The sequence below is a fragment of the Melopsittacus undulatus genome, chromosome 4, assembly GCF_012275295.1.
Source record: "Melopsittacus undulatus isolate bMelUnd1 chromosome 4, bMelUnd1.mat.Z, whole genome shotgun sequence".
In the NCBI taxonomy this organism is placed as follows: Eukaryota; Metazoa; Chordata; class Aves; order Psittaciformes; family Psittaculidae; genus Melopsittacus; species Melopsittacus undulatus.
Window position 1 is genome coordinate 22,997,144 of NC_047530.1, and position 25,069 is coordinate 23,022,212.

General features: G+C 38.3%; 1 protein-coding gene across 5 annotated transcripts in view; it reads left to right on the forward strand.

Annotated features, from left to right (window-relative positions):
• Nucleotides 1-24,726, forward strand: part of CDC42BPB (CDC42 binding protein kinase beta) — a 96,397-nt gene extending 71,671 nt beyond the window's left edge. The window contains exons 22-37 of one of the 5 annotated variants that reach the window (XM_031049490.2): nucleotides 2,293-2,382; nucleotides 2,813-2,902; nucleotides 3,306-3,411; nucleotides 5,769-5,905; nucleotides 6,488-6,627; nucleotides 8,195-8,276; nucleotides 11,562-11,778; nucleotides 12,186-12,248; nucleotides 15,626-16,219; nucleotides 18,866-18,963; nucleotides 19,076-19,160; nucleotides 19,313-19,433; nucleotides 19,523-19,640; nucleotides 20,716-20,824; nucleotides 20,917-20,987; nucleotides 22,966-24,726. In XM_031049490.2, the coding sequence (XP_030905350.2) occupies nucleotides 2,293-2,382; nucleotides 2,813-2,902; nucleotides 3,306-3,411; nucleotides 5,769-5,905; nucleotides 6,488-6,627; nucleotides 8,195-8,276; nucleotides 11,562-11,778; nucleotides 12,186-12,248; nucleotides 15,626-16,219; nucleotides 18,866-18,963; nucleotides 19,076-19,160; nucleotides 19,313-19,433; nucleotides 19,523-19,640; nucleotides 20,716-20,824; nucleotides 20,917-20,987; nucleotides 22,966-23,097 (2,253 nt within the window). In that variant the 3' untranslated portion in view covers nucleotides 23,098-24,726. The remainder of the gene's footprint in view (nucleotides 1-2,292; nucleotides 2,383-2,812; nucleotides 2,903-3,305; nucleotides 3,412-5,768; nucleotides 5,906-6,487; nucleotides 6,628-8,194; nucleotides 8,277-11,561; nucleotides 11,779-12,185; nucleotides 12,249-15,625; nucleotides 16,220-18,865; nucleotides 18,964-19,075; nucleotides 19,161-19,312; nucleotides 19,434-19,522; nucleotides 19,641-20,715; nucleotides 20,825-20,916; nucleotides 20,988-22,965) is intronic. The other 4 variants (XM_031049492.2, XM_031049493.2, XM_005149565.3 and 1 more) reach the window with 4 other exon arrangements.
• Nucleotides 24,727-25,069: the final 343 nt, after the last annotated feature.

Consider the following 25,069-nt stretch of genomic DNA (forward strand, 5'->3'; position numbering starts at 1 on the left):
GTTTGGCTAAATAATTTATATTCAGGTTTTTTTGGAAAGGCCAGCACGCCTTGTTACAAATAAGGGATTTAATGCTTTGCAGTTGGAAGATGTCGGTTAACACAAAGAAAAGCATTCATACAGTTCAAAGAGTGTTTGAACAGATATGTAAAATTGTTGGCTCCAGATCTTAATGCAGTGGTTAGAGTAGAAGGAACAGGGAAGAGAATCAGAGCACCCACAGATGTTGGTATAAGTTTATCATGACACACCCTCTGATCCTAGGAAAACTAATAATACAAATCACAGGTCCAAATGGGTGTTTCACTTTGTGCATTGCCTGAGGAAGCAGCTGTTAAATGCAACATTGAAATCACATTTCCTTACTTCATGAACTCTTGATCCCTGAAGATTTTACAGAAGGTGTTTTTTTTCTTTAATTTTTTTCCCTTCCCAAAATGTATAGACAGCTTAGGATAAAACCAAGAGCTGTTATGTTTATGGATCTGAGTTAAAGGGACTCAGGTTAAAACCTCATTGGTCTGGTTAGATTTTATATCTGAAATGAGTACTTTTTTCATATTGTCACTGTTGCTGAAAAGAAAATTATGCCCATACTGTGGTATTTGCATACACTTTGTGCATGTGCTCTTTCTCAGTCACAAAATGTCCATGCTAGCTTCCTTGCTTAAGCAGTGAGGTGTACTATATGGATGAGATGAAGGGAAGAGAGAGAAACATATATGCTGCTATCTGAATAATAATTTTTATCTACTGCCCTTGTTACTTTAAAACATTACTTTAAAAAGCGACAGTTAAACTTAAAACTGTGACATGTTGAATATCAAGCCCATAACTAATCAACAGTCCATTCTACAGATCCTGAAATAAATTATAGTTACCATGGAAATGTAGGTGACACTTTCTGACAAATTACATTAAAATTGCTGATACTATACTTGATGACTTCTGTTAACAATATTTTTTCATGTGTACTTATAGTCAGTGTCATCTCCTCTGAGTTAATTTAGTTTGGATAAATATCATTTGGCCATACAAAACATTTTATTTAGCTAGCCTGCTAATATCCTGTCTGAAGTTTTACTGTGGGTGATAAGTGATCATTTTTATCCCTCATATCCGTTACAACAAAGGATTCTGTTTCTTCTTCGTCTACATCTTCTCTGCTAGCCTTTTGGGAAGAAGTAAGTTTTTGCTAGTAGTTTTGTCTCCTTATCTTGTTGTCACCTGTCGTAGTAAAAATGGCCTTCTAAACCTAGATATTTTGCTTCCTTGACTTCTCTATAAGTTAATCCACTAAATCTCTTATAGGCTTAGTTTTTTATATTTTTACTATCTATATGGCTAAAGCTGAATCACACTTAGCATTTTCAAATAGTTCATATTACATAATGGTAGAATTTGATCTTAATTGGCCTAGCTCTACCAATCAGTTCATAACTCAAAAAATAACAAATATCTGAACATATTTAGTGAGCTAGCTGAACTTGAGCTGTCTTCTTGTCTAAACTGGCTGGGAAGTGAGTGATTCATTACTTGTTGCCTTTAGTGCTAATTACATCATTGATGTGATGTCTAATCAGATGTTTGTTAATCATGATTTTCATTATGTCCTTAGAGTACAGTAATACAGTGTCCTATTTCCACACCCAGCTGCTTTAGCTCTGGAATTGTAGCATACTTCCCCCTTGTGCTGGCAAATAGTAGTTGCTAATTTAAGTGTGAAATTAATAGAAGCCTTGTAATGGATGCTGTTCATCAATTTTAGTGAAATATAAGTCAATGTGATTAAGAAGATGTGATTCTTTTTAATAACAGAGGCCAACCTTTTTTAAACAACCTTTTTTTTAAAAGATGGTGTAGCACTACTTTAAGAATTTTTCTTGTGGCAGAATTACTGGCTGCTGTGTGCTATAAAAATTCTATTGTAGTAAGCTACCGTGAGAAATAAGCTATTCCATGGCTGATTGCCAAGCTTCTCAGACATTACTCCACACCTGCATGTAAGAGATTAGACACAGCCTTGCTGGGAGAAGGTGGCTGTTGCAGCATTTATGCTGCCTACTATGAGGTTTTGCATTTCAGCACTTCCAGTTTTACAGCTTTTCCATCAGGTGGCAGGGTTCATTTTGAGGAAGATTTTATTTGTTTTTTTCCAGAGTGGAAAGTTGTCAGAGGTATGTGTACTGCACATAGAAATCAGCGTTGTTTTTTGTTTCCATCTTGTTGATGTGAGAACACTTCGTCACATCTGTGATATCTAATCTAGCATGCTTGCTGTCACTTTTGCAGACCAGTTCTATTAGTGAGCAGGAAACCCAGGGTCCCAAGTCAGAAGTTTCACCATCTACTTCGATTGTAACTGCAGAGCAACAGCAAGAAGTAAGAGCGTTTTTTTTTTACCCCGAAGAGTAATTCACTAGAAAGTCTCTGTCTTGTTCATGATAAATACATGCTGCAGCATTCATTATGAAGAAGAAGGATTGAATGTTGCTTATTTACAATGTGTCAGTGTTAATTGCAACTGCTTTGAGGACATCTGCAAATTAAACCTTTTTGCTGGCTCTGTGTATGTCGGTGTAACTCATTTACGTATGTTTTCTGTAGTGCTGCTTGTGTTTTTGTGTGCAGGCTTTCCTGTGAGTGCTTTAAAACAATCTGTTTCTCTTAAATCAGAATGGCAATGTTAATTATTATTAAATTGTTAATAATTTGAAAAAAAGAAAAAAAAAGGAAAAAAATTAGAACACAATAAGCTTTGCCACCCCAATCTTGAAACAAATTCTTGAAGCCTCATTTTGTTCAATTACAGTTTTTTGTGATTCAGGAACCAATTCGGCTTCAGAGGATGCCTGCTGCTCCTTCCCCCACCATTCAATCCATTTCTCTAGCTGTACCAAAGGTAGGGGGATTGTGCTAACCTTATTATAAAGAACAAAGGAAAAAATGCCATTTATAAATTAGCCCTCTGTGTTTGTTCTTGTCCTGTTTGGGTTTGTCATGTGTTTGTTTGTTAGGTCTGTGTTTTTAATCAAACGTTTCCACATGCAAGTTGGTGGGTTTTAATTTGTCAGAAGGGACCATAAGAAATGATTGTAGGTTTGGGTTTAAGTGTCTTATGCAGTTGGAAATAAAATTGTTGTCTTGCAACATCTTTTACAAGCTGCACTTACTTAAAAGAAGCCCAGGTTTCATAATGTACACTCTGATACACTGGAGGGTGGTGAAGGGAGTTGCTTCTATTACATAAGTACAGAAAGTGAAAATTTTGTTGTTTTTTTTTTTATCCTGAATGTATCTTTCAGCCTAAAGCTCACCAGCTCAATATCAAGTCATTCACAAGCCCCACTCAATGTAGTCACTGCACTTCTCTTATGGTGGGATTAGTTCGACAAGGTTATGCCTGTGACGGTGAGTCAGTTAAACCTTTTGTTTTCAGCAAGTCCCTGAAAAATTGTCCCAAAACTCTGAAGTATTTTAAGGCAACCATTTCCATGGAGAGGAAATGAGAGGGGTAGCTGCCTCTGAATGGTTCTCCTTTCTTCTGTGTCATCATCAGACTTCTAAAATCAAAGAATTAATATAAGCCGTCATGGTTCCCTTTCATATTGCTAATTAATTCTGCTACAATTAGTGTTGTCACATTGTGAGCTCTAAGTGGGGAAGCAGGACTGCTTTATGCTTCCATAGTGGAAAAGACTATGGCAATGCTGTGGTAGCAGAAATCTGAGTCTGTCTATTTTGTGTACCCTGATCCTAAACCCCTTGGGAGGACCACTTGCTGGAGCTTTTGACCTGTAGCCTGTCTTGCTGTCCACTGGTTTTGTTTACAATGCTTTCTGTGACGCATGTGTCACTATTGAATTCCACGTTTGAGTTTATGGAGGAATTTTATTTGAAAATACTTACCTGTATCTTGATTAGACACATGAACACACAAATCTATTGAAGACAGTACAGTATAAGTAACCTTATGTATGTCTGTGCCTGGCTTAGCTCTTGCTAGTGAAACCCTCTCCACTGACACCTTCAGTATCATATTCAGATTGCTTCATCTGCCTTTCAGGGCTTTTTTTCCTGGAAAATCTTCTGGTGTCAGGTCTTCCCCAGGAGCACCTATGCTCTGCCAGCACATGCCCTGGGGCTCCCTTTCATCTCCTGTTGATGACAGTTCTAAACTCTTGTTTTGCATCTCTTCCTGAAGTATGAAATGGCATTTTTCCCTTCGTGTAGCTATCAGCTTTAGATTTGTTGGGTTTTTTTCTCATATTTTGATGAAACTCTGCATGATTAGTTTTCCAACTTGCCTCTTCTACTCCATGTAGTGATAGCCTCAGGAAAAAAAAACACAATCATTTTGACCTAAGAATATAGATGACTCCAGTAGAACAAAATTTTGCAATGTTCTGCTCCCAAATACTTGCTTTTCCCAGTTCCTCCTCTTTTTAGTGCTGGAGACTATGGTAAAATACAGCTGCACTTCTAGAGGCCTGTGGAACTGGCTGTATCCTGTGGATTTTCCCTATTATGTAACCTGTGTGCTTTGATATTCACAGTCACAAATAATTATGATGTCTCCTGAAAGAGCTGAATATATTATCTGGTCTTGGAGAGCACATGCAGTGCTTTCCATGCATGACTTTTTGGTAACCCCTGTCCTTCTGGGAGCAGACCGCAGCTCAAAGAACAAGCTGGGCAGGCTGCTCTGGGCTGCCCTCTCTCCTGGCTGTTCCCTCAGGCATCATGAGGAGGAGGTTTGTAGGCCAGTCTGTGGCTCTAGCAGAAAAGCAGGCTGTTCCCAGGTTTACTGGAATCCTTTGACCCTTTGTAACTATGGGACTGTAACTATGTGGATAGAGTATCTGCCAAATGCCCAATTCTGAGAATACAGCTAGGTGAAAACACAGAATAGAGCACAGTGCTGTGCCACTCGCACTGCCTTCCCAAGCCTACTGGTAGAAACAGGATAGCTGGGACAAACCAGCAAAGTCTCTGTGGAAGGATCTGACCCATAAACTGTGGGTCAGATGCCCTGATAATCACGTGTTAATTCGTTCTGCAGTTCCTGTAGTCTGGTGCATATACTGAGTTTCTGCTGTGTAGTGCTTCCATGTGAAGTGCTTTATAGACAGGAGACCTAGAAACCCCTGTCCCTTGCTGACAAAGTACAGTGTGGTGTAAATGATAAGAAAGGATGCAACAGTTAGTATAGTTAAACTCTTAAGTTCCTTTCACCACACAGCATTTCACTCTTTGTCCCCTGGTTTTTATTTTATTACAGTTTCAAGTCTATTGCCTGTGTTTAATAGTTTAACCCTTTTTTTTATCAGTTTAGTTTTATTTTTTCTCAGCATTATTCTTGCATACTTGGATCAAATTAAACAGCTACTCTGTTTATTTCCTATCACTGCCCTGTAATTTTTATTCCTCCTTTAATACTTTTTCAATTCAGTGACTGGGTTAGTTGCTGCTTAACACCAGTGAGGCTGATCAACTCCTTTTCCTTCTAGAAAATGCTTTCATAAGTTGCCTTGAAATCTGGATTCAGTTCCTGCCCTTTGTAGAAGTAATAGGCTTAAAAGAGACAATAAAACCACTTTGGAGGGTCTCATACTAGGTGTGTTCAGTTGTTTAGCATAGTGGACTATTGCAGTATTTGTCTGCCAGTTTCAGTGTGATTGATTTGCTGAGCATAAGGTTAACCTATGTTAATCTTCTGTTATGACTCATACACGCGTTTCACTGTGCATTTTCTCTTTTGTACTTAGTGTGTTCATTTGCATGCCATGTTTCCTGCAAGGATAGTGCACCTCAGGTCTGCCCCATACCCCCTGAGCAAGCCAAAAGGCCTCTTGGAGTAGATGTGCAAAGAGGAATAGGAACCGCCTATAAAGGTTATGTAAAGGTAACAGTCTTTTGTTCTTGGACAAGAGAAGAATACTAAACTTCACTTAGAGCTATGCAGCTTGGAACCTCTAAGTATGTTTAAACAGATCTCCTAAATTGTGCTAAAGCCTTAGGGCTTTGTGTGCCATCTGTGTAACTTATTTAACCTTCATTACTTTAGATGTGGCAGAAAAGTGGTTTTACTAGAAGAGCTAAAGGTTAGTAGATTAGTAGCCACAATGTTCATAAGCGGGGCGAGGAGTGGGGCGGGGGGAAGCATGCTTTGAGGAAGAATTGCTGTCATCGTTGATGTAAGCATAATATAAAAGGTAAACTGTTCTACCATTTTGGCATTTGTGGAATATATAAGCCCCATTGTTTGTCCTAGTGCTACCTAATATATTTATTAAACTGTAACAGGGAATGGTTGAACTTAAGGAAAAAGATTGTTTGATTACTTGACATTTTTAACTCTGTTTTGAAGGGCAAGTAGAACGTCTTTCAATTCCATTGATCTAAATACAAGCTTTTCTAAATGCCCTGCTTTCTGTGTCTACTACATGTGCTTACATTTAATAAGCAATCAGTTATTTATATGCAGGTCCCAAAACCTACAGGAGTTAAGAAAGGGTGGCAGAGAGCTTATGCAGTTGTCTGTGACTGTAAGCTGTTCTTATATGATGTGCCTGAAGGAAAATCCACCCAGCCTGGAGTTGTTGCAAGTCAAGTCTTAGATCTCAGGTTTGTATTATTATGACAGAGTAGAAACCCTCTGTATTTTTTTACTATCAGGAATGATTTTTTATGGTACCTGACAAACTTTAAGATCATGAGAGCTCTGTCCAACAAGACTTATGTGTTCTGTATATAGACTGCAGCTAATGTTATGCTGAATTGATTGTCTCAATAACAAGTCACTGAAGTGTCTTTATAGTCACTTATACTACAATCACTAATATTTACAATGTTATTAGCATAGTTCTTCCTAGAATTCCACATGCACACATAGGAAAAAAAATAGACTTTGTTATATTGCTTTTCCCTGCCACACACTCTGACCTTAACCTCGAGTCACAGATCATCTCGTACCCAGTAATTTCAGGAACATTATTAAAACAGAAGTAGTCTTCAGAAAAACACCAACTAATTGACAGTACAAGTAGTTTTGACCCTGCCTTCTGACAGGAATTACTTTTTCATGGTGAACCACTTGAACCACTGAGTACTGTCTGCAAAAAGATCTGAGACTTACATTGATCAGAGTAACCAATAAGTTTCTTTGCTTCCATTTATGGAAATATCAAGAAAGTGTAATACCTTTTAATGTTACAGCACCTTCTGTCTCTGTCAAATATAAAGTTTGCTTGCATAAGCACCTTGATCTGTATTTTTTCCAGGCAGTAGGACTGTGGGCTTGCACCAGTACTGCTGTTCTGTTCTCACATTTATTGTCTGAGCTGTCAGTGTCAGCTCTCTCTGACATGCTGACAGCAGGAGCAGAAGTGTGGAAGTGTTGCAAATAGCAACATTCGCATCAATACATTGCTTGAAGCAACTTAGCCAGATACTGTACCAACTGTCCAATGCTTTATCTGCTTATTGTAGCTGCCTTTTTGAATCTGTCTTCTGAGGATTCTTGGATGTTTTAATAGATGTTAACCACCACAGCTATGAATTCTAGCATGCGCAGGTTTCAGGCATTAGTGTCATCTTTACACTAAAATTGGCAATTATGGTGATCAGCTTGGTCACATTCAGTTTAAAAAGGCTTGTGTAGTCAAGCCCTCTGGAGTGAAGCACTCTGAAATGCAAAAGTTGTTCTGATGTCTGTTTATTTTACTGTAATAGAGAATAAAATCTAGCTGTTTTGAAAACCCTTATTTGAATCCCACAAACTATAATTATGTTGCCAAGAGCTTTTTATGTGATTTTTCTTTTTTTCCAAAGGCCCTTCTCTTGCTACACATTGAGGTATGAATTATTCATTTCTAATGTGTCTGCTGGGCTGGAAGAGCAATATTCTTGCTGCTAATTGTAGATTAGGTGTGGCTGGTAAACCAAAACTACATAAAGCCACCCCACTTAACTTCAGATGGACTGAGTTACACGTACTAAATGCTGTAGATAACTAAAGCTTGTGAGTTGATTAGGTCAAGGACTGTTAGAGCATAACAAGCAGTGATGGCAGTTGTGACCTCTGTGCGGTGCTAGGAGATTGCAGCCTATTGAAGCAGTCGCGATATCAATTAGATTTTGTTGCATGTTAGTGTGGACGTATATGTGATTCTCTTGCTCTCTTTCTTACTAGAGATGAAGATTTTTGTGTGAGCTCTGTCCTAGCATCAGATGTAATACATGCAACTCGTAAAGACATCCCTTGCATATTCAGGGTAAGGCTGTCAATTTACCTTTAAAGAAAATACAAGCTAATTATGGGTGGTTTGCTTTGATAGCAAAGCTCATTACCCATATTTAATGGTGAAGTTACGCAGAAGTAGAAGAATTTACAAGGGGTTCTGAAATGCGTAGAGGAGCAATGCAATACTCATAACTGAATTGTAAAGAACAAAGTTCTCCTTCTTTTGTTACTTCCTTATATACAATGCTTGGCTTTTTTTATTTTCTTGATTATAATATTCTAGTCTCCTCTTCCATTGGTATTACCAGATCCTGTTTTTTCTTTCTTGGCTTTGGAAGACTCCTGCTTTAGGAACTGATGTTGTAACACAGTAGGCTGAAGCTGGGTTGTGCTCACTGATTTTAGTTTTGTTATGTGTTGTCTTGTATATTTAAAAAAAAAAAAGAAATTTCAGTTTCCTTAATTCCATATTGAAACATAATAGAAAAAAATTAAAATTAGAAAATAATTAGTTTAGTTACAGTATCCTCTTGAGTGTATCTTATCTCTGAATACTGTTTTTTGTTTTTAACAGCATGAGCCTTTCCTAGGTTTTATGTGGATTATATTTAATCTGAAATGTTAAAATACAGAGAAGAGTAGGTCAGTAACCATTATCTACAATTTCTTGCATTTAAATACACAAACTCACTGTTTTCATAGTTTCTGATCCTCAGTCATGTAGAGTCAAGTCAGTGGAACATGGAAGCCAAAGAGCGGATAGTCTCATGCAGTCCAAATCATTTGGTCCTCTAGGGTTTTGCATAGGAGATATCTTGGCTACTTGAACGCTTCCATGGCTTTGTTTTCCTCTTATGTAGAAATATTTTCTGCAGTGAATTTCTATCCTTTAGTTTACTACACTTTTGCTTTTGTTTTCCTCTTACTTTTTCTAAATGGGTTTTGTTTGTTTGATGGGGTTTTTTATTCCCATCTGCCTGCTTTATTCGCAAATGAGCAAACACAGAATACTATGGGAAGCAACTTCTGAGGAGAGAAAATGAGCTATACAGAATGGTGGTTGATTTGTTTACTAACAAGGCATTCATACATTTTAGCCTGCCTGACTTACTGCTCTAATTTCTGCCTGCAGTTTTTAACTGAAAATGTATCGTAAGAAAAAAGTCAAATATAACCCCATGTAATAGTACTTGCCTGGATAAACACGACAAAATGTCTGCACAGTTTGATCAGGTCATCCCCTGCTAAAAAGATCTGATATGAATTATCTGGAAGCCTGGTTTGTGACTGTATCCATTTAGATACCCTTCTGAAGGGGCCAGAGAAAGCTACTGAGGTCCACCTCTCTTCTCAGTTTTATGTTCTCCTTCAAAAAAGGAATTTCTAAAACGAAACCAGTAATACCTGATATAAGAAAGTTAATTTTCTCCATTTCATTTAATGCTAGATTTGCATCTTGCTGACATAATGACATAGAGTGACTTCTCCACAACAGCTAAAACTGTTACTTTACATCATCTGTGTAAAAATCTGATCCTTCTTTCATATGTATAATTTCACGTAACACATGATGATATCGGTTGCCCACCAAAGACAGATTTTCATTTCGTTTTGATCTTCCATCACCAGAAAGCAATACCAGAATGCTGCCAAACACTAAAATATTGCCACCTCTAACTCCCCTTGAAATCAAGAAGAGGAAGAACTTGTCTCAGACTTGTATCTCTCCTTGGTAACCAGATTTTAAAGCTGGGTGCTGGGCCACCAAGCACTGTAGTTTAAGTGCTGCCATTGATACATGGTTGCCAATAGTGTCTGTAGTGGAGTCCTTACACAGTATAACAGGTTGAGCTAAGGAGCCTTGAATTTCATAGCGAAAACTGGATTTTTGTATGATGAATAATGCAATTTCTATTATGACCAACTTCTCTGATTTTTTTTTTCTACATTTGCCTGCATTAAGATGCCTCCTTCAAAAGACCAAGGAGTCTAGTGATACATCAAAAGCAAAACCATAGCTGAAGTTGGGTTTGGTTTGGTTTTGTTTTCAGATTTAGAAATATTATCCATTACGCCCCGTCTTTAAAGTATTAATGCTTTGTTACAGCTTAGATGTGAACAAAGCTTAGTGCAGGGTAATAACAACTACGAGGAACTGGAAACTACTCAGTTCTTTTCCTACCGCTTTTCACTTTCATTTTACTTCTGGAGTTCTGTCTTTGACATCATACTGTCCCAAATTTACTTTCAGATATATTTTTTCTTTACAATGAGTGTTAATTGTTTAATTCCCTCTTCCGGGAAGAGTATGTTGCATAACTATATCATCTACCTTTATGGTGTTTTCCTTATCAAGGCATATAGGCTGAAGGTGTGTTATTCCATGTTACAGCCTTCATTTCTGCACTTCTGCAGCTTTTGCTGCCTTTTTCTGTTATTCTAAAAGTCTGTTCTGAGGACTGATACTGGCTGATAGCCTGTTTGTGACTGAAAGCACAGTTCCCATGATCACACAAACACTCCAGTCTCTTCATACAGGACACAAAACTTAGGTTAAGAACTACTAGGTGAATACTTTGGACAACAGAAAGGTTTTAGATAGTTTTTCTATTCAGACTATGTTCTGCTTTGAGATCCTTAGGACAGTTTACCTGAAAATTAGGTGAAGCCGCAGTGATTTCCTTTTAACATGGGGAGGTGGGAGAGTGCAATATTTCAGTTCTGTCAGAATTTCAGTTTCAGTCAGAAATGCAGTATTTCAGTTTCAGTCAGAAAAACATTGCTTTTCTTTAGAGCTTTTAATGCATCTATAATGTGCTCTTCCTCCTGGACAAATAGTTGGAAAATCAAGTAGCAAAATCAAAATGTAGAACTTACCCTAGCAATGCCATTGTGTTTAAATGCATCTGACTGAGAAAGCATGTGAGTCATTTAAAATAAGTTATTAAAAAATGCTGGGGGAAGGAATCAGGACAAATTAGGGCATGCTACTGCAATTTCAGTTCAGAGCAGGAAGGAGCCTTTTACTGCAATGTACTGATTATTCTAGGAAAGGAATATAGCGTACATTGCCCATATTTTAGGATTCAGAATGATTAAGCAAGACTGAGTATTTTTAAACAAAGCCACTGTAGCTTGTGTGGGGTTCTTTGAAACACTGTGGTCGTATTAGCTGTGTGCTGCTTTGCATATCCCTCAGGTACATCACTACATTGTCATGAAAAAGTGTATTTTACTTTCACACTTCTGTGATGTATATGATACTGACAAAAAAGGCTTTTATTACTCTTATTAATTTAACTCTCTCTGTTAAAAGGTGACAGCTTCTCTCTTAGGTTTGCCTTCAAAGTCTTGTTCTCTACTGATCCTGACGGAAAATGAGAATGAAAAGAGAAAATGGGTTGGAATCCTAGAAGGGTTGCAGTCTATCCTGCACAAAAACAGGCTGAAAAACCAGGTTGTGCATATTCCCCAAGAAGCCTATGACAGTACACTGCCTCTTATTAAAGCAAGTTTAGCTGCTGCTATTGTAGGTATGTTTGCTTTAACTTTCATAAGTTCGTGAGGGTTGTTGAAGCTTTTAGATGGGTTTCTGCAGTGAGAGCACTGACACCTTGAAATAAATTCCTCAGCTGAATTCCTTTGTAGGAATTTTATAATGGGGGGAAATGCTAGTCTTGCATTGATATTCCGATTTCTTCATCCACTCAGAGTAAATAATACTATTCAATTGTTCAACAGGGTGTTATAGAAATATGATATTTAGCATGCATTTGACAGACTGCGTGAAGTTAAGCAAAATCGGTTTGCTGTTGAAAATCTGTTTGTCCAGAAATATTTTCAGCTGTTCAAAGCAAACAGTCTGTTATAAAGAGAAAATTAAGTGGAGCTGAATTAATAGCCTTTTTCTTTTTTTCATTATTTTCCCTTCCTGGTTTAGATCAAGATAGAATAGCAATTGGATCAGAAGAAGGACTGTATGTGATAGAGGTGACACGTGATGGTAAGTTAGGCCATAATGCATGCAGTAGTTGCATAGGGAATAATGAGCTCCATCACTTCTAATGCGGTTGTAATATAGGTTGTACAACAGCCCTTCATGTATGTTAAGTACTCAGTTAATTGATGAGAAGGAAAAGCGAATGTGAGATACAAGCCCTATTTTCATCATTATCATTACATTCAGTTGACTGGCTGAAATTAAAGGGATGAGTTACTGAGCATATTCTGACACATTCTCACCTTAACTGTGTCCCCACAGCAGGTAACAAAATGCTTCAGCACACAGAGCACGCACAGCCCACACAGCAGCAGTTGATGTACAGTGAATTATCAGGCACTTACTAAATAGAACTTGAATTGAGCAAGAAAAACTTGACATCAAAGCAGACTTATTCCAACCTGTACCATTGACACTGGCATGAATTAGAAGCTAGACAGCCAGTGCAAGCAATACAGGAGTTTGTAGACTTCCCATTAAAACTACTACATATTGTTGTCTGTTTCTTACGGAAATTTGACAACCACTTGCATCCTGTTTCCTGATGATGGCCAAAGCAAATGCCTTTCTTGCCCACTTCCCATTATCTCTTAATCTCCTTGACCCCGTGCTTCCTTCTGAACCTGCTTTTTCCTTCCTGCTCTTAATGAATTCTGCCCTCTGCTTCAGGAAGAATGGAATCCATTTAGCCTGGTCTTCCAGGGGACTTACCATGTCCATTCCAGAAATTCACAGTGTGCCCCGGGTACCAAAGCAAAGTGTAAGCTGCATAGTCACTGGGCAGCACAGGCTTATCCCCCTATTGTATTATTAGGCATCACAGCTAGGGAGTAAGGGAATTAACAGTAGGAGACATGCCTTGGTATGGTGGAGAAAGCGTGGAGGCCAGAAGGATTGCTAGCACATGAGTATGGGGATATTTGGGATCAATCCATACAAAATGCAGTTTTAAGCATGGAAAAACAAAGAACAAGTCTGGTTAATTTTGCTGTCTGTTTCCAAAGTAAGATATTTTTATTTTGAAGAAACAAATGAACAAAAAAAAAGAATAAACTAATTGAATTAAACTGAATTTGTAGAATTTAAGTAATATATTTCTAAGAAGTAGTGCAGATTTAAAATACATTCATCTACTACCATTTATTCTTTTCCAAATTACCATAGGAAATATTTGTTGGTTTTGGTTTTTTTTTTCTCTGAATTTAAAAGCACCAAACATACCATGTAAAATTTCTTATAACTCCTGAGGCACTCTAAATTTAGACAACACTCTAAATCCATGTTTTTTTGTGGTATAAGAGGTAACAACCTTGGCTTTCTGATAGTATTGTTTCTAACAAAATACTCAGTGCTCTCTTCACCTATATTTATAACCACTAAGCTTACGTTCTTCTGATGTCTTTAACTATGTGGAAGTTGAGGATGTTGAGGTCAGTAATACAGATTTGTGAAATTAAAAAATGCCACATTTGAAAAAATCACTGAGACACTCCTTAAATATCTCCTTGATTTTTTTTTTGCCATTGTCATTCCAATTTCAAGAAAGTTGGCATCGATGGAAGAACTTGAATTTCCTTTTTCAATGCAATTTAGTTTGTTCCAATTTGAAAGTTGGATTGCAGTCTTGCTAGAAGTTTCATTTCAGTGTAAAATAAAACAGTGAATAGAGGTTTTTAAAGACTTTCAGAAACAAATGAAGTCAGGGGTGTGATTTTGGGGCCAGAAAGCAAAATGTTGCTGCTGCTTGTTGCTTGGAATAAGGCATTGCCCAGTTCCAGGAGAATCTGCATTGCACAGGGTGACAGCAGGTATTTGAAATTCTTTTTAGCAGTAATAAATGCCATTCATTTGAGTAAAATTCCAGTGGTCACCCTTCTGTAAGTACTTAGATATAAAAATAACTTTTGATGCAAATAATTCCAAAGATTCCAGTACAGCTTCATGCATAAAAGAAGATTGTGCACTAGATTTGAAAGGTCATTTCATAAAAGAATTATTATCGGCATCACTGTGTCGTACGGAAATGTGAAAAGGATTTACCAATTTTGGTTTTAAATTATAAAATGTTTTGCAGGGATTTCCTGTGGCCAGTTGCTGTATATTAATAGCATTTTTATAAATTGTAATCCCTTATTTTATGGCAATTGTAATTTTCAGTGTTAATTAGCTGCTAGCTGCTCATATCAAAGGTCTTTGGTCAGAATATCACTTAGTCCTTGACAAGTAAACTAAACTGTAAGCTGGAGTTGGAGCTAGGGGAAAAAAACAGACTTTCTCTGTGGCAAAGTTCCAGACTGCTTATTTCGTAGGACATTTCCTGAGACATTCCATCTATTTGTGCAAGGGGAAGAGGCACCACAAAAGCACTTGAATTTGTAATCTGAACAGCCAGGGTTGTTCCAAAGTTTACAGGATTTGGTAATTTGGCACAGTTATTCAACTATTGGTGAAAAAAATGCATAAAATCTCTAGTTACCTTTTTAAAATTATCATTCACAAATATTTTTAATACATTCAACTAACAGAAAACTGAAAGTGACATTTTAATATAACTAGCTTATGCATATTATGTTTCCAAATTTGGAATTGACTCATCTCTTCTATTTGTTCCCCATGAAATACTCCCTACTTTCCTGAAAGTGCCTGTATACCCACAATCCCCAAAGCAGAACATATTGTACCTAACCCTCTTAGTTGCCTTTAACCCTGTTTTAAAGATGGTAAAACTCCCCAGCTTCCATGGTAGCCTAACTAGTCGTTACTGGGAGAAGGCTTTTCCTGGTGCCTATCCTGAACCTCTCCCACTGCGGCTTAAGTTGGCTCCTCCTTATTCTTTCCCCATCACACAGCATTTTTTGCCTTTCCATACGGGTGTTTAACACCCACTTACTATTCTGCTTTTGTGTTTGGCTAAGACATTTGCCAGCAGTACAGCATTTTTTTTTATACTCAATCATCATTAAATACTTTGTATTTCTTGTCTTTGTGTTCTGCTAATTTGGTCTTCCTCTGTAATCTGCTGAAGATGCGGATATTTTCCTGAAGGTGGGACCCATTTCAGTAGATACAGCATCTTGCAGTGTATAGATAGTACAGATGTTATGTAAAACTTTTCTGGTTATCCCAGATATTAAGCAGTCTTTTCCTGCAAAGTGTTGCTGAGACTTTGTATCAACAGAATGAGTTGCAGGAATGCTTTGTTTCATTGTTTGTACTGAGAACTAATAACAAAGGATTGAATATGTATAATAAGTACTCTTTCTTATCTGGTATGTGTCACTGTTTAGATTAATTTTCAAACATCAGTATATAACACTGCAGTGTTTCCAGGCCTGGTGGCTTTCTTGCTTACCTTACAGCACCTCTTGTTTCCTTTGCAGTGATAGTCCGAGCTGCTGACTGCAAGAAGGTGTACCAGATAGAGCTTGCACCCAAAGAGAAAATTATCATCCTCGTCTGCGGTCGGAACCATCATGTTCACCTTTACCCTTGGGCCTCTCTGGATGGGTCAGAAGGAAACTTTGACATTAAGCTTGCAGAAACTAAAGGCTGCCAATTGATTACAACTGGAACGCTAAAGAAGAGTTCAACATGTTTGTTTGTGGCTGTCAAGCGACAGGTCTTTTGCTATGAAATTCACAGAACTAAACCTTTCCACAAAAAATTTGGTGAAATTCAGGCTCCAGGAACTGTACAGTGGATGACAGTGTTCAAGGACAAGCTCTGTGTTGGCTACCAGTCTGGGTTCTCTCTGTTGACCATCCAGGGAGATGGACAATCTATAAACCTGGTAAATCCTAATGACCCCTCGCTTATCTTCCTCTCACAGCAGTCTTTTGATGCCCTTTGTGCTGTGGAGCTCAGTAATGAGGAATACCTGCTTTGCTTCAGCCATATGGGAGTATACGTCGATTCGCAAGGTCGAAGGTCACGCATGCAGGAACTAATGTGGCCTGCAACTCCTGTTGCCTGTAGTATGTATATGTTTTTCTGTTGTCATATCCCTGTTGCTGCTTTACTTGTCTAAAAATAATCAGCATTGTATTCTATTTTGCTTGGGTTTGTCTTTCAACATCAACAATTTAAGTTTTGATGAGTTAACAGGATATATAGTTCTTCGTGATGGTAGTTTTGGATTTGGCCATCTCCTGGGCTGACATCCTGAATGCTGCAAGAAGAGAAGTTCTGTCTTGTTACAGGACACAGAAGAACAAATAATGGAATAAAAAAACTGCAGAGTATAGTCCTGGATGCAGGACAGTGCAACACTACTGGTCTGTGAAATTCTGTGAAGATTGTTGCTCCCCTAGAAAGTGTAACTGTCTAGTTTTCTGTAGGATGTCTTCTGTGTCCTGTACTCAAAGTACAATAGAAAACTGAAGAAGTGTAACCAAAACGCAGTTTCATAAAGATAACAAAATGGGAGGTAAAAATATGACTTTTGGCAGAACTTACAGTGGTTTTTGTGATATCCTTTTGGTTCTATTTTAAGGGCAAGAGTTTCCAAAAATAATACAGGCAGGCAGAGGGTAATTTTTCAACCCCTCTGCTTGTTTCAGGAGCATTGTTTCATCAGCTACTTAGGATAGAAGTACATGCAGAGCATTTTTAAGTGTTTGGTAGTTAAAGGCAGTTAATGATAAAACTGGGATTTCTATTTGGATCTCAAACAGCAATTAAAATATTTTGAATGGTGGAAGGCAAGAAATAGCTTTTTGTTTAACTAGTACAGTAAGCAGTTAGGTGCACAGTGATCAGGCCAGGTGCTAATGGAAGTTTGTTTAATTTTAATTGTCTTGAACTGAAATTGTTTGCTTGCTTTATTCTGACCTAGTTCTGTACAGAAGTCTGAAGCAAGGGCCCAAGGAAACAATGTAGTTGCAAATTTACTTTGAAACACCATTAGCCAAAGCTAATGTTTCCTTTTACTTTATCAGCTTTAGTTTTTTGCATTTCGGCAAACTAGGCTTGCTAGACAATGGTTTTGTCTGTTATTATTAGAAGCTGTTCTTACTGTAAACTGTTTAACAGCATTCTTATATGTGCAGTCCTGAGTGGCATTGGCTTAGGGCTGGTTTTGTAGAAAGAGCAATTTTTTCTGCTGCCAAAGGAAACTGTATTGCTTTCCTTTTCATTAGCCTCGTTCTCCCTCTTCATTCCTAGTGTCAGTCACTAGTGATGGTGACTATTTTTAACTGTTCCATCAGGAGATTATCAGAGTGCAAATGGTTCTGCCCTATTGCAGTTTCTGCTGTGGTAAAGGACCGTGTTGTAGGAGAGGTTTTAGTGTACAATGGAGAATTTGTTTCTAGGGCATTCAATCCCTTCACACTAGGAGAGGCAGAGGTCTGTGCTAACACAGTCAGCTCTGTTGTCTTGAGCGGCCTGTCTAGGTTGCAGCTAAACCAGCTTAATGTGCTGGTTCTGTGGAGAGTCAGTGCAGGTGTAGTGGGGCTGCTTGGCTTGAGTACAGCACAGTGCAAAGATGTGGAGCCAGCAGGTCTCAATGCTGTAGTGTGGGCAACCCCAGTGCAGACACATATGTGTCTCTCTGCAAACCAGTTGAGGTCTGATCAAGGTCATCAGCTCTGATTGGTAAGTGCTGCCTTGGCTACAAGCTGGCCAGACAGAAGCAGTTGGTGTTTCTGTCTGATGCTCAGTAGTGTCCTTTGATTTGGACTTCCAAGCCAGCCATGACCCCGTATAATAAATACTTGACTAGAAATCACTTCTGGGATATATATTTATGATAGCTGTCTGAGGCTTTCTGTGAATGAATTTCAAGAATAGCACCACAACCTTACTTCAGTTCCTTTAAGAAGATTCTGTGGTGTGTTTGATTTCCTACTGGGTTATTTTCCTCTTGTTTATTGGAGCAGCTCTTTTCTCTATTAAATCCCATAAATTTCTAGTAACTGCTCTTTACATAAGGACACAGTCTTTACATGAGCTGGGGCATATTTGTACGAAGCTCTGAGGATCTCTGCTTTTCGTTTGACCCAAAATAAACTTGTCTGCTGATGCCTTTTATGCTTTAAAAAAAAAAAAAAGTTGAAAAGAGAAAATGGGTTGTGGCCTTTAAGCATTGTCATATTTTTCTGTTAACTTGATGAAAGCAGCCCATACGTGAATATCTAAAGCTAGATAATTGTTAGCAAAAGAGGAAGGAAATTGAGAACAGATCTGCATCATGAGTTCATGACCCACCTCACAGATGGTGGCCCTCTCTTTGCCCCTGCAGCAGATGTATAGTTAGTTTGCTGCTTCCGAAATGAAGTAATCTGCATCTATAGAGAAGCTAGCTACTTGCTTCCTACCAAGTAGCAAATCTGTATGCGCCTGAAAACTTCAGATGCCATTTTGCAATTTCATGAAATTGTAATTTGAAGTTTAAAAATACTGAAAGGGTCAAACGCAAATCTTTCCATGATGTTGGAGTTGTTTTTAGCTAAACTGTTACCACAAAATATCTGTTTGAAAGCAGGGCTGGGAGAAAGTGTTTTAAAATATATATTTCATGAAGTGGAAAACATGTAACTATTGAAATTTGCCCAAATGTATGTCAGTTCTGGACTACTGAAACCACATTAGGGTTTTATGTTTCTTTTTAATCTATGCAGGTTGCAATTCTTCATATGTAACAGTGTACAGCGAGTATGGTGTTGATGTATTTGATGTTAACACTATGGAATGGGTCCAGACTATTGGCCTGCGAAGGGTAAGTAGTTTTCTTTAGATATAGAACTTAATTGGGCTAATTCTGAATTGAGATATTTCTTCACAGCGTATGCTAAGCTTGAGTTAATTCTCTGCCTCCTTCCTCAAAACAGATCAGACCATTAAATATGGATGGCACACTGAATCTCCTTAATTGCGAGCCACCAAGACTAATATATTTCAAGAACGCATTTGCAGGTGAGTACTGAGCAAGGGGAGAAATGGGAAAATGATATGAAGCTAACGGGACAATTTTAAGCAATGTTGCCTTTGCATGAGATGAAACTTGTATTGGATGTGCCTGGGTCAACATATACCTATGTATGTGAGATGGCATTGTGATATTACAGCAGGAGCTGTCCTCAGTGTACCAGAAACATCTGACAACAGCAAGAAGCAAATGCTTCGAACTAGGAGCAAAAGAAGATTTGTATTTAAGGTTCCTGAAGAAGAGCGATTACAGCAAAGGCGGTAAGAATTTAATCGTGGTATGTAACTTAAGATATGATGACGTGCAGAGACTGGGAATACTGATAGTAAAAATCACTCTGTTCTTCTAGGGAAATGCTTAGAGACCCTGAGCTAAGGTCAAAGATGATTTCTAACCCAACGAATTTCAACCACGTGGCTCATATGGGACCAGGAGATGGAATGCAGGTTCTCATGGACCTCCCGCTGGTAAAATACATTTTAAAGAGAGAGATATGTGCATTTGTTCTTGCTCAGAAAAACTGTGAAGATGAGCTGTATGGGATTCAAGTATTGTCTCTGTACAAAATTCTTCTTTTAGTCATTTTGAGAAAGGTAAACCTTCCTAATGTGCAATGCAAGGAAATACTGTTAGCTGACTTATGAATGAGACACTGAAAGAAACAGGTATCACTGCCAGGACCTTGTTGGTAATTTTGTAAATAACCAGCCTCTGCTCCTTCCTTTTTCTTGTTTGTCTTCTTAAAATAATAGAATGAACTTCCTTCCCCCTCATCCTCATGGCATTCTGCTCTGCTGTCACCTCCAACAGGCTTTGAGCATGTCTATCACATGAGCTCTGTCTCTGCTGCAGCCTCTCTCAAGAGTGACCATTCCTCACTGCAAGGCTCCCCTCTGCTTTCTTCCTCTTCCTGTCCCTCCTCTGCTTCCCTATCCAAGGGTAGGAGTAGCTACAAACTGTTAGGATCTGGAGTGGTGTGCTTGTGGCACTTTGCCAAATCTAGAGCAAAAACAAGGGGGAAACTAATGCTGTGAAGGTAACTAACATGCATGTAAGTTGCAGTGCTTTAGAGCATTATTTTTATTTTGTATTTAACAAATACAGCATTTTGTAAGCTATCTTAGTGTTAAATCCAAGAGAGGAAGGCAAAAAGGTACACTCGTATGTTCTGTACCTTCCATTTTATAGGTGCTAGTCAGGCTTTCTCTTTGTCTTTCTCAGCTAGCCCAGATGAGTGTAATGCATTTGTCCTTTCAGCAGGAGGAGGAAGGAAAGCAGAGCTATTGGTACAGTCCCTGCCCCTTCATAGAGGGTTTGCTGGCTGACAGGTTCCAGTGGCTGCTGTGGGGCTTAGTTCTTTCTCTGTCTTTCTCAGGGTTTGTGTCTGTTACTGAAAATATGTGGATGTGGTCAAGTAAGTTCAGTTTTTCTACCAACACTGGTTGTAATAGCTTCAAAAGCACAGTACAGTTTTCATGAGTAACATCTCCTAATTGGATCACTTTTGCTGCTAGCTAACAAGGCGTTTCATTTCAACCGCAGAGTGTCCTACCTGCTGCGCAGGATGAAAAACCATGTCCATCTACGGCTAACCTCTCACGGCAACAGCAGCAGCAGAGAAACAAAACCTATATTTCATGGCCCTCATCAAGTAAGGCAGGAAGCAAGCTTGTCAGTTCTGAGCTGTAATTTACAGGTTCAACAAGAGGTGTAAACCTGCCTTTTTTCCTTCTTTCTCTACAGGTGGCAGTGATGTGGGAGGAGCTGTGCCTTCCCGAAGTATGTCTGATCCCGACCAGGAGTTTGACAAAGAGGTAAAGTAGCTTTTATTAAATCGAGACGGATGATACCCTGTTGCCGTACATTTTCTTCTTCCAACAAATTAAATTTCTGAGGAAAAAACTGTTCTTTATGGAGATGTTTTCCTTCCACAAATATTTTCTCCAGCCTGCAAGTTAGAGATGCCAGCCCAGAAGTAAAGCTGTGAAAAGATCTTTTTATAGTGATATTTTAAGAAGTATTATGTCTTGGATTAAGCTTTGTAGACAAGGGAAATGTGACTAATTGATGAAGTGTCCTCAAAGCTCCTAAAACTGTTCTCTGGGCTATTAGCATAGAATAGCAAAGTAATATGACTAGTTAAGTAATTTTCTGTGCTGCCTTAAGGAAGACTTTTTGTCTTGTAACTTGAGTAGGAACCATATTTTAAAATAAGTAAGACTGCATTTAGCAAAAGTGTGTGCCAGTAGTCACTAAACAGAAATGTCCTGGCTGTATGAAACTGGTGTTGCTGAATCAAGAGAGAAGATGTCATTTTTATTTCCTTGATTTATCCTGGGTGTAGATTCTTCTAAGCTTTACTCAAGCACTGCCTGTGCAAGGGAAGTGTTAGGCAAATAATAATCTGGGAGGCAAACGCCTAGATCAGGATCTTTGAATTTTTAGTGCTTTCTGGTACCCAATCACAGCCTTCATAATGTTCTGGTTTTTGAAGGGTGTTTTCCTGAAGGCAGATGTTCGCAGGATGCTGTAGTACACCGCAAGTCAAAGCACTTGTCCAGAGTTCTGATCACAGCTATGCTCCAACTTCCTTTGTTGCCTTGAATAAGCCATTTAAAGTGTGTGAAAATAGGAATTTCTAAATACAAGTATTCTTTAAAGTGTCTTGATTTTCAGATGATGGACTGTGTCAGTTGACTTAGGTTTTCTGCAGCATCCTCAATGAATTCTGAGTTCTATGCTCTAATGATAGTTGCTGTTTGTAGGCACAAGTAGTGGTGAATTCTAAGGCTTTTACAATGTTTTCTTTTTCAGTAGATGTTACAATTTCTTATGACTTCTTAATAGCAGTTTGAAACTTGAAAAGGGAGACTCTAATAACACCCTTTGGCTTTATTTAGGCTTTTGGCTTTATCGCAGCATGAACTGGAACGTGTTAGGATAATCTTGTTATGGATGAACTTATTATTGTTTGAGCCATGCAAAACCTTGTGAACAGCATTCTTGAAAGATATTACCTTTCAATCTGTTTGCTAAATATGCATTCCCTTTCTTGAAAATAACTTGCTGTGATAGTAGCAGGTTTTCTTGTGCAGTATTTCAGTAGCTGTGAATGTGTGCAATGCTCAGAGTTGTAACTCACCAAAGTAGTGGGAAACTTGCCAGCCATCCTGTTGAAGTGAGACCAGTCTGTGAATTCAGCAACCAACCTAATGCTGAGGAAGTAACTGTGGATAGACTGTTTTTATTAGATATTGACGCAGGGTGTCTCCAGTAAGTATATTCTGTTTCCAGATCACCAGGCTGATATTTGGCAAGCTTCACTCTTTTGTCAGGCACTTCACATGCTTTTGCTGTTTTGTAAAGAGTTCATATGCTTGCTTCCTTCCTTCTCACCAAACCGAAGATGATTTGAATGTAATTATTTACATGTTTATATGGACAGATAAATCTCCTAGGCTATAAAAACTGCTGGTAAATCCAGAGCAACAGCGGACAAAGACATGCTTTCAGACAGGAAAGCTTTGCAGTGGCTAGAGGAGCCTGAGATGCAGCAATTTCCACTTACTTTGCCATAATTCCTGTTATGTCAGGAGGTCACCTTCAGGACTGCACTATGGCCTGTTGATGATGATGGAAGTATTTGCATAAATGTTTAGCAACAAAGTAAATCTGATACACACTGCTTCATAGGTGTTGCTCACACTAATTTTTGAGTGTCTTTGAAAGCTTTGGAGTGTGAAGAATTGATTTTAAGTAAGCATTTTTTTTTTCCATGTTTCTTATTAACAGCCTGATTCAGACTCCACCAAACACTCTACTCCCTCCAACAGCTCAAATCCAAGTGGTCCGCCAAGCCCCAACTCTCCTCATAGGAATCAGCTTACACTAGATGGACTGGACCAGTCAACCTGTGATGCATAACTACCGCTCTCACTACTCTGGCTTCAATCATCCACTACTCTGTGGAGTATTCAAGAGCAGGGCAAAGCTTTCTCAGATGCTAGTGCCAAGACTGACACTGAATCTCTAGTGTTGTACAAGAATAATTATATATCCAGATTGTAGATACAAACTATTGAAATGAAGAAGATTCTTTACTAAATAGCGACCGAGCTTTTTATGCAGAATTGTTCACTGCTCAGTTACGGTTGATTCCTTTCTGCACAGCTGTGACACAGTTTTATTGCATAGGAGCATTTAAGGCCACCAGTAAATAGTCTTATTCTTATGCTGAAAAAAGAAATAGAGAGAGATACTGATAATGTTACTACAATATCAGGAATATTATTTTTCTATAGAATGATGTAATGTCTCATTAGCAGGAAATCCTTTTAGACACAATTTGGACCTCTAAATAGGAAATACAGGCAGGTCTAGTTACATCCTCAGATGAATACTCTCTTCCCTTTTTCCCATAACTATTTGTTTCCTAAATCTTAAGGAGAATGCTAGGAAGCTGTAGGTCGTTTCCAACATCAAGTAGAATCACCAGGAAGTCAAATAAAAGCTGGTTATAGATTTGTGGCCTTTTAATTCGTTTAGCCATTACATATGCAGCAGCATAACTGTCTTTGTATCTTTCTACCAACTTCTTAGTCTTGTACATAGGACTTACTCCCAGTTATCTTTTACCTGTACCCTGCTTTTTAGTCCTCGTCAATCAGGCATTAGTCAGGGCTTTTAAAATATCATTAATTACTGCTGGGAAAGAAAATTTTACTCCTAGATCCTGCCTATCTCCTTCCAAGAAGTTGTTTCTCCTGGTTTTTTTGGTGTAAGCACACACCACGTTGTTTAGCTAGCAAGCCTTCTCATGGACACGTTGCCCTTAAAGTCTGCTTGATCTAAGGGACTTATATCGCACTAAAACATCAGTCTGGTTTTTTGGTTACCAAAGTGGAACGTGAAGGACATGTAACTGGGGGTGCTGCTTTTCTCATTAATTGTATCCTCACCTGCATGAAGACCCCATGATTATTAATCAAGTATTGATCATGTAGAAAAATGCACAACACACTCCTGTATATTTTGCTATGGCCCACGTGCAGTGGTGATGTTTTGTGTGTATATTTAATCTCATGCTTCCATGTATTATACATTTAGTAATCAAAGATTTGTGACCATGTTTCATTAAAAGCTTGTAATTAATTCAGCGGCTGGCATATCCAGTTTGTCATTGTCACACTAGTGTGCCTTCTGTGCCAATTTTATGACAGTTGGATGTCACTTATTTAAAATTTGGTTTAAATGGGCTAATGATGTACCAATGGCTAATGTTCTTTTCTGAAACACTGTATAGGATGTGCACTTATCTTTAGTTTAAACTGAGTGTTCTAGTCAACATTTAATCCTGTTAAGTGTTCGACAGTACTTGCTCTTTTTCTCAGATTCTTGATAAAGGGGCTCAGATGGAGCTGGACACTACTGCTTTGGGGGTTTTCTGGTTTTTACTTTTTTAATGTAAGTCTAAGTCTTTGTAATTATTGAATTGTGAGAACATTTTTGAACAATTTACCTGTCAATAAAGCAGAAGAGGGAGGTTTTAAAGTTCATAGTCGTCTGTCTTGACACCCGAAAACAGTCTACACTGACCCTCACTTTAGTTTCATGGTAAATTCACTTTGCTCACATGAGTGCTTTACGTGAGCTAAAAGATACTTGTGAGAGCTCTGTATCACAATGCTACAAGAAGGCTGTTTCTGCACGTAAACGGCATGGTCAGGAGTGATGGAAGTCCTTTCAGAGGAATACAGTGTTGAAATTTTGTGCCCCTGGTTTGTGTTAGAGTTGTCATTTTATCGAGTCACTGGTCCTATTAATTAATTTTTAAATTATTTATATGACTGTTTCCTCATGGCTGAAGCATAGTGAGGACGCTGGGGGATCTATTCAG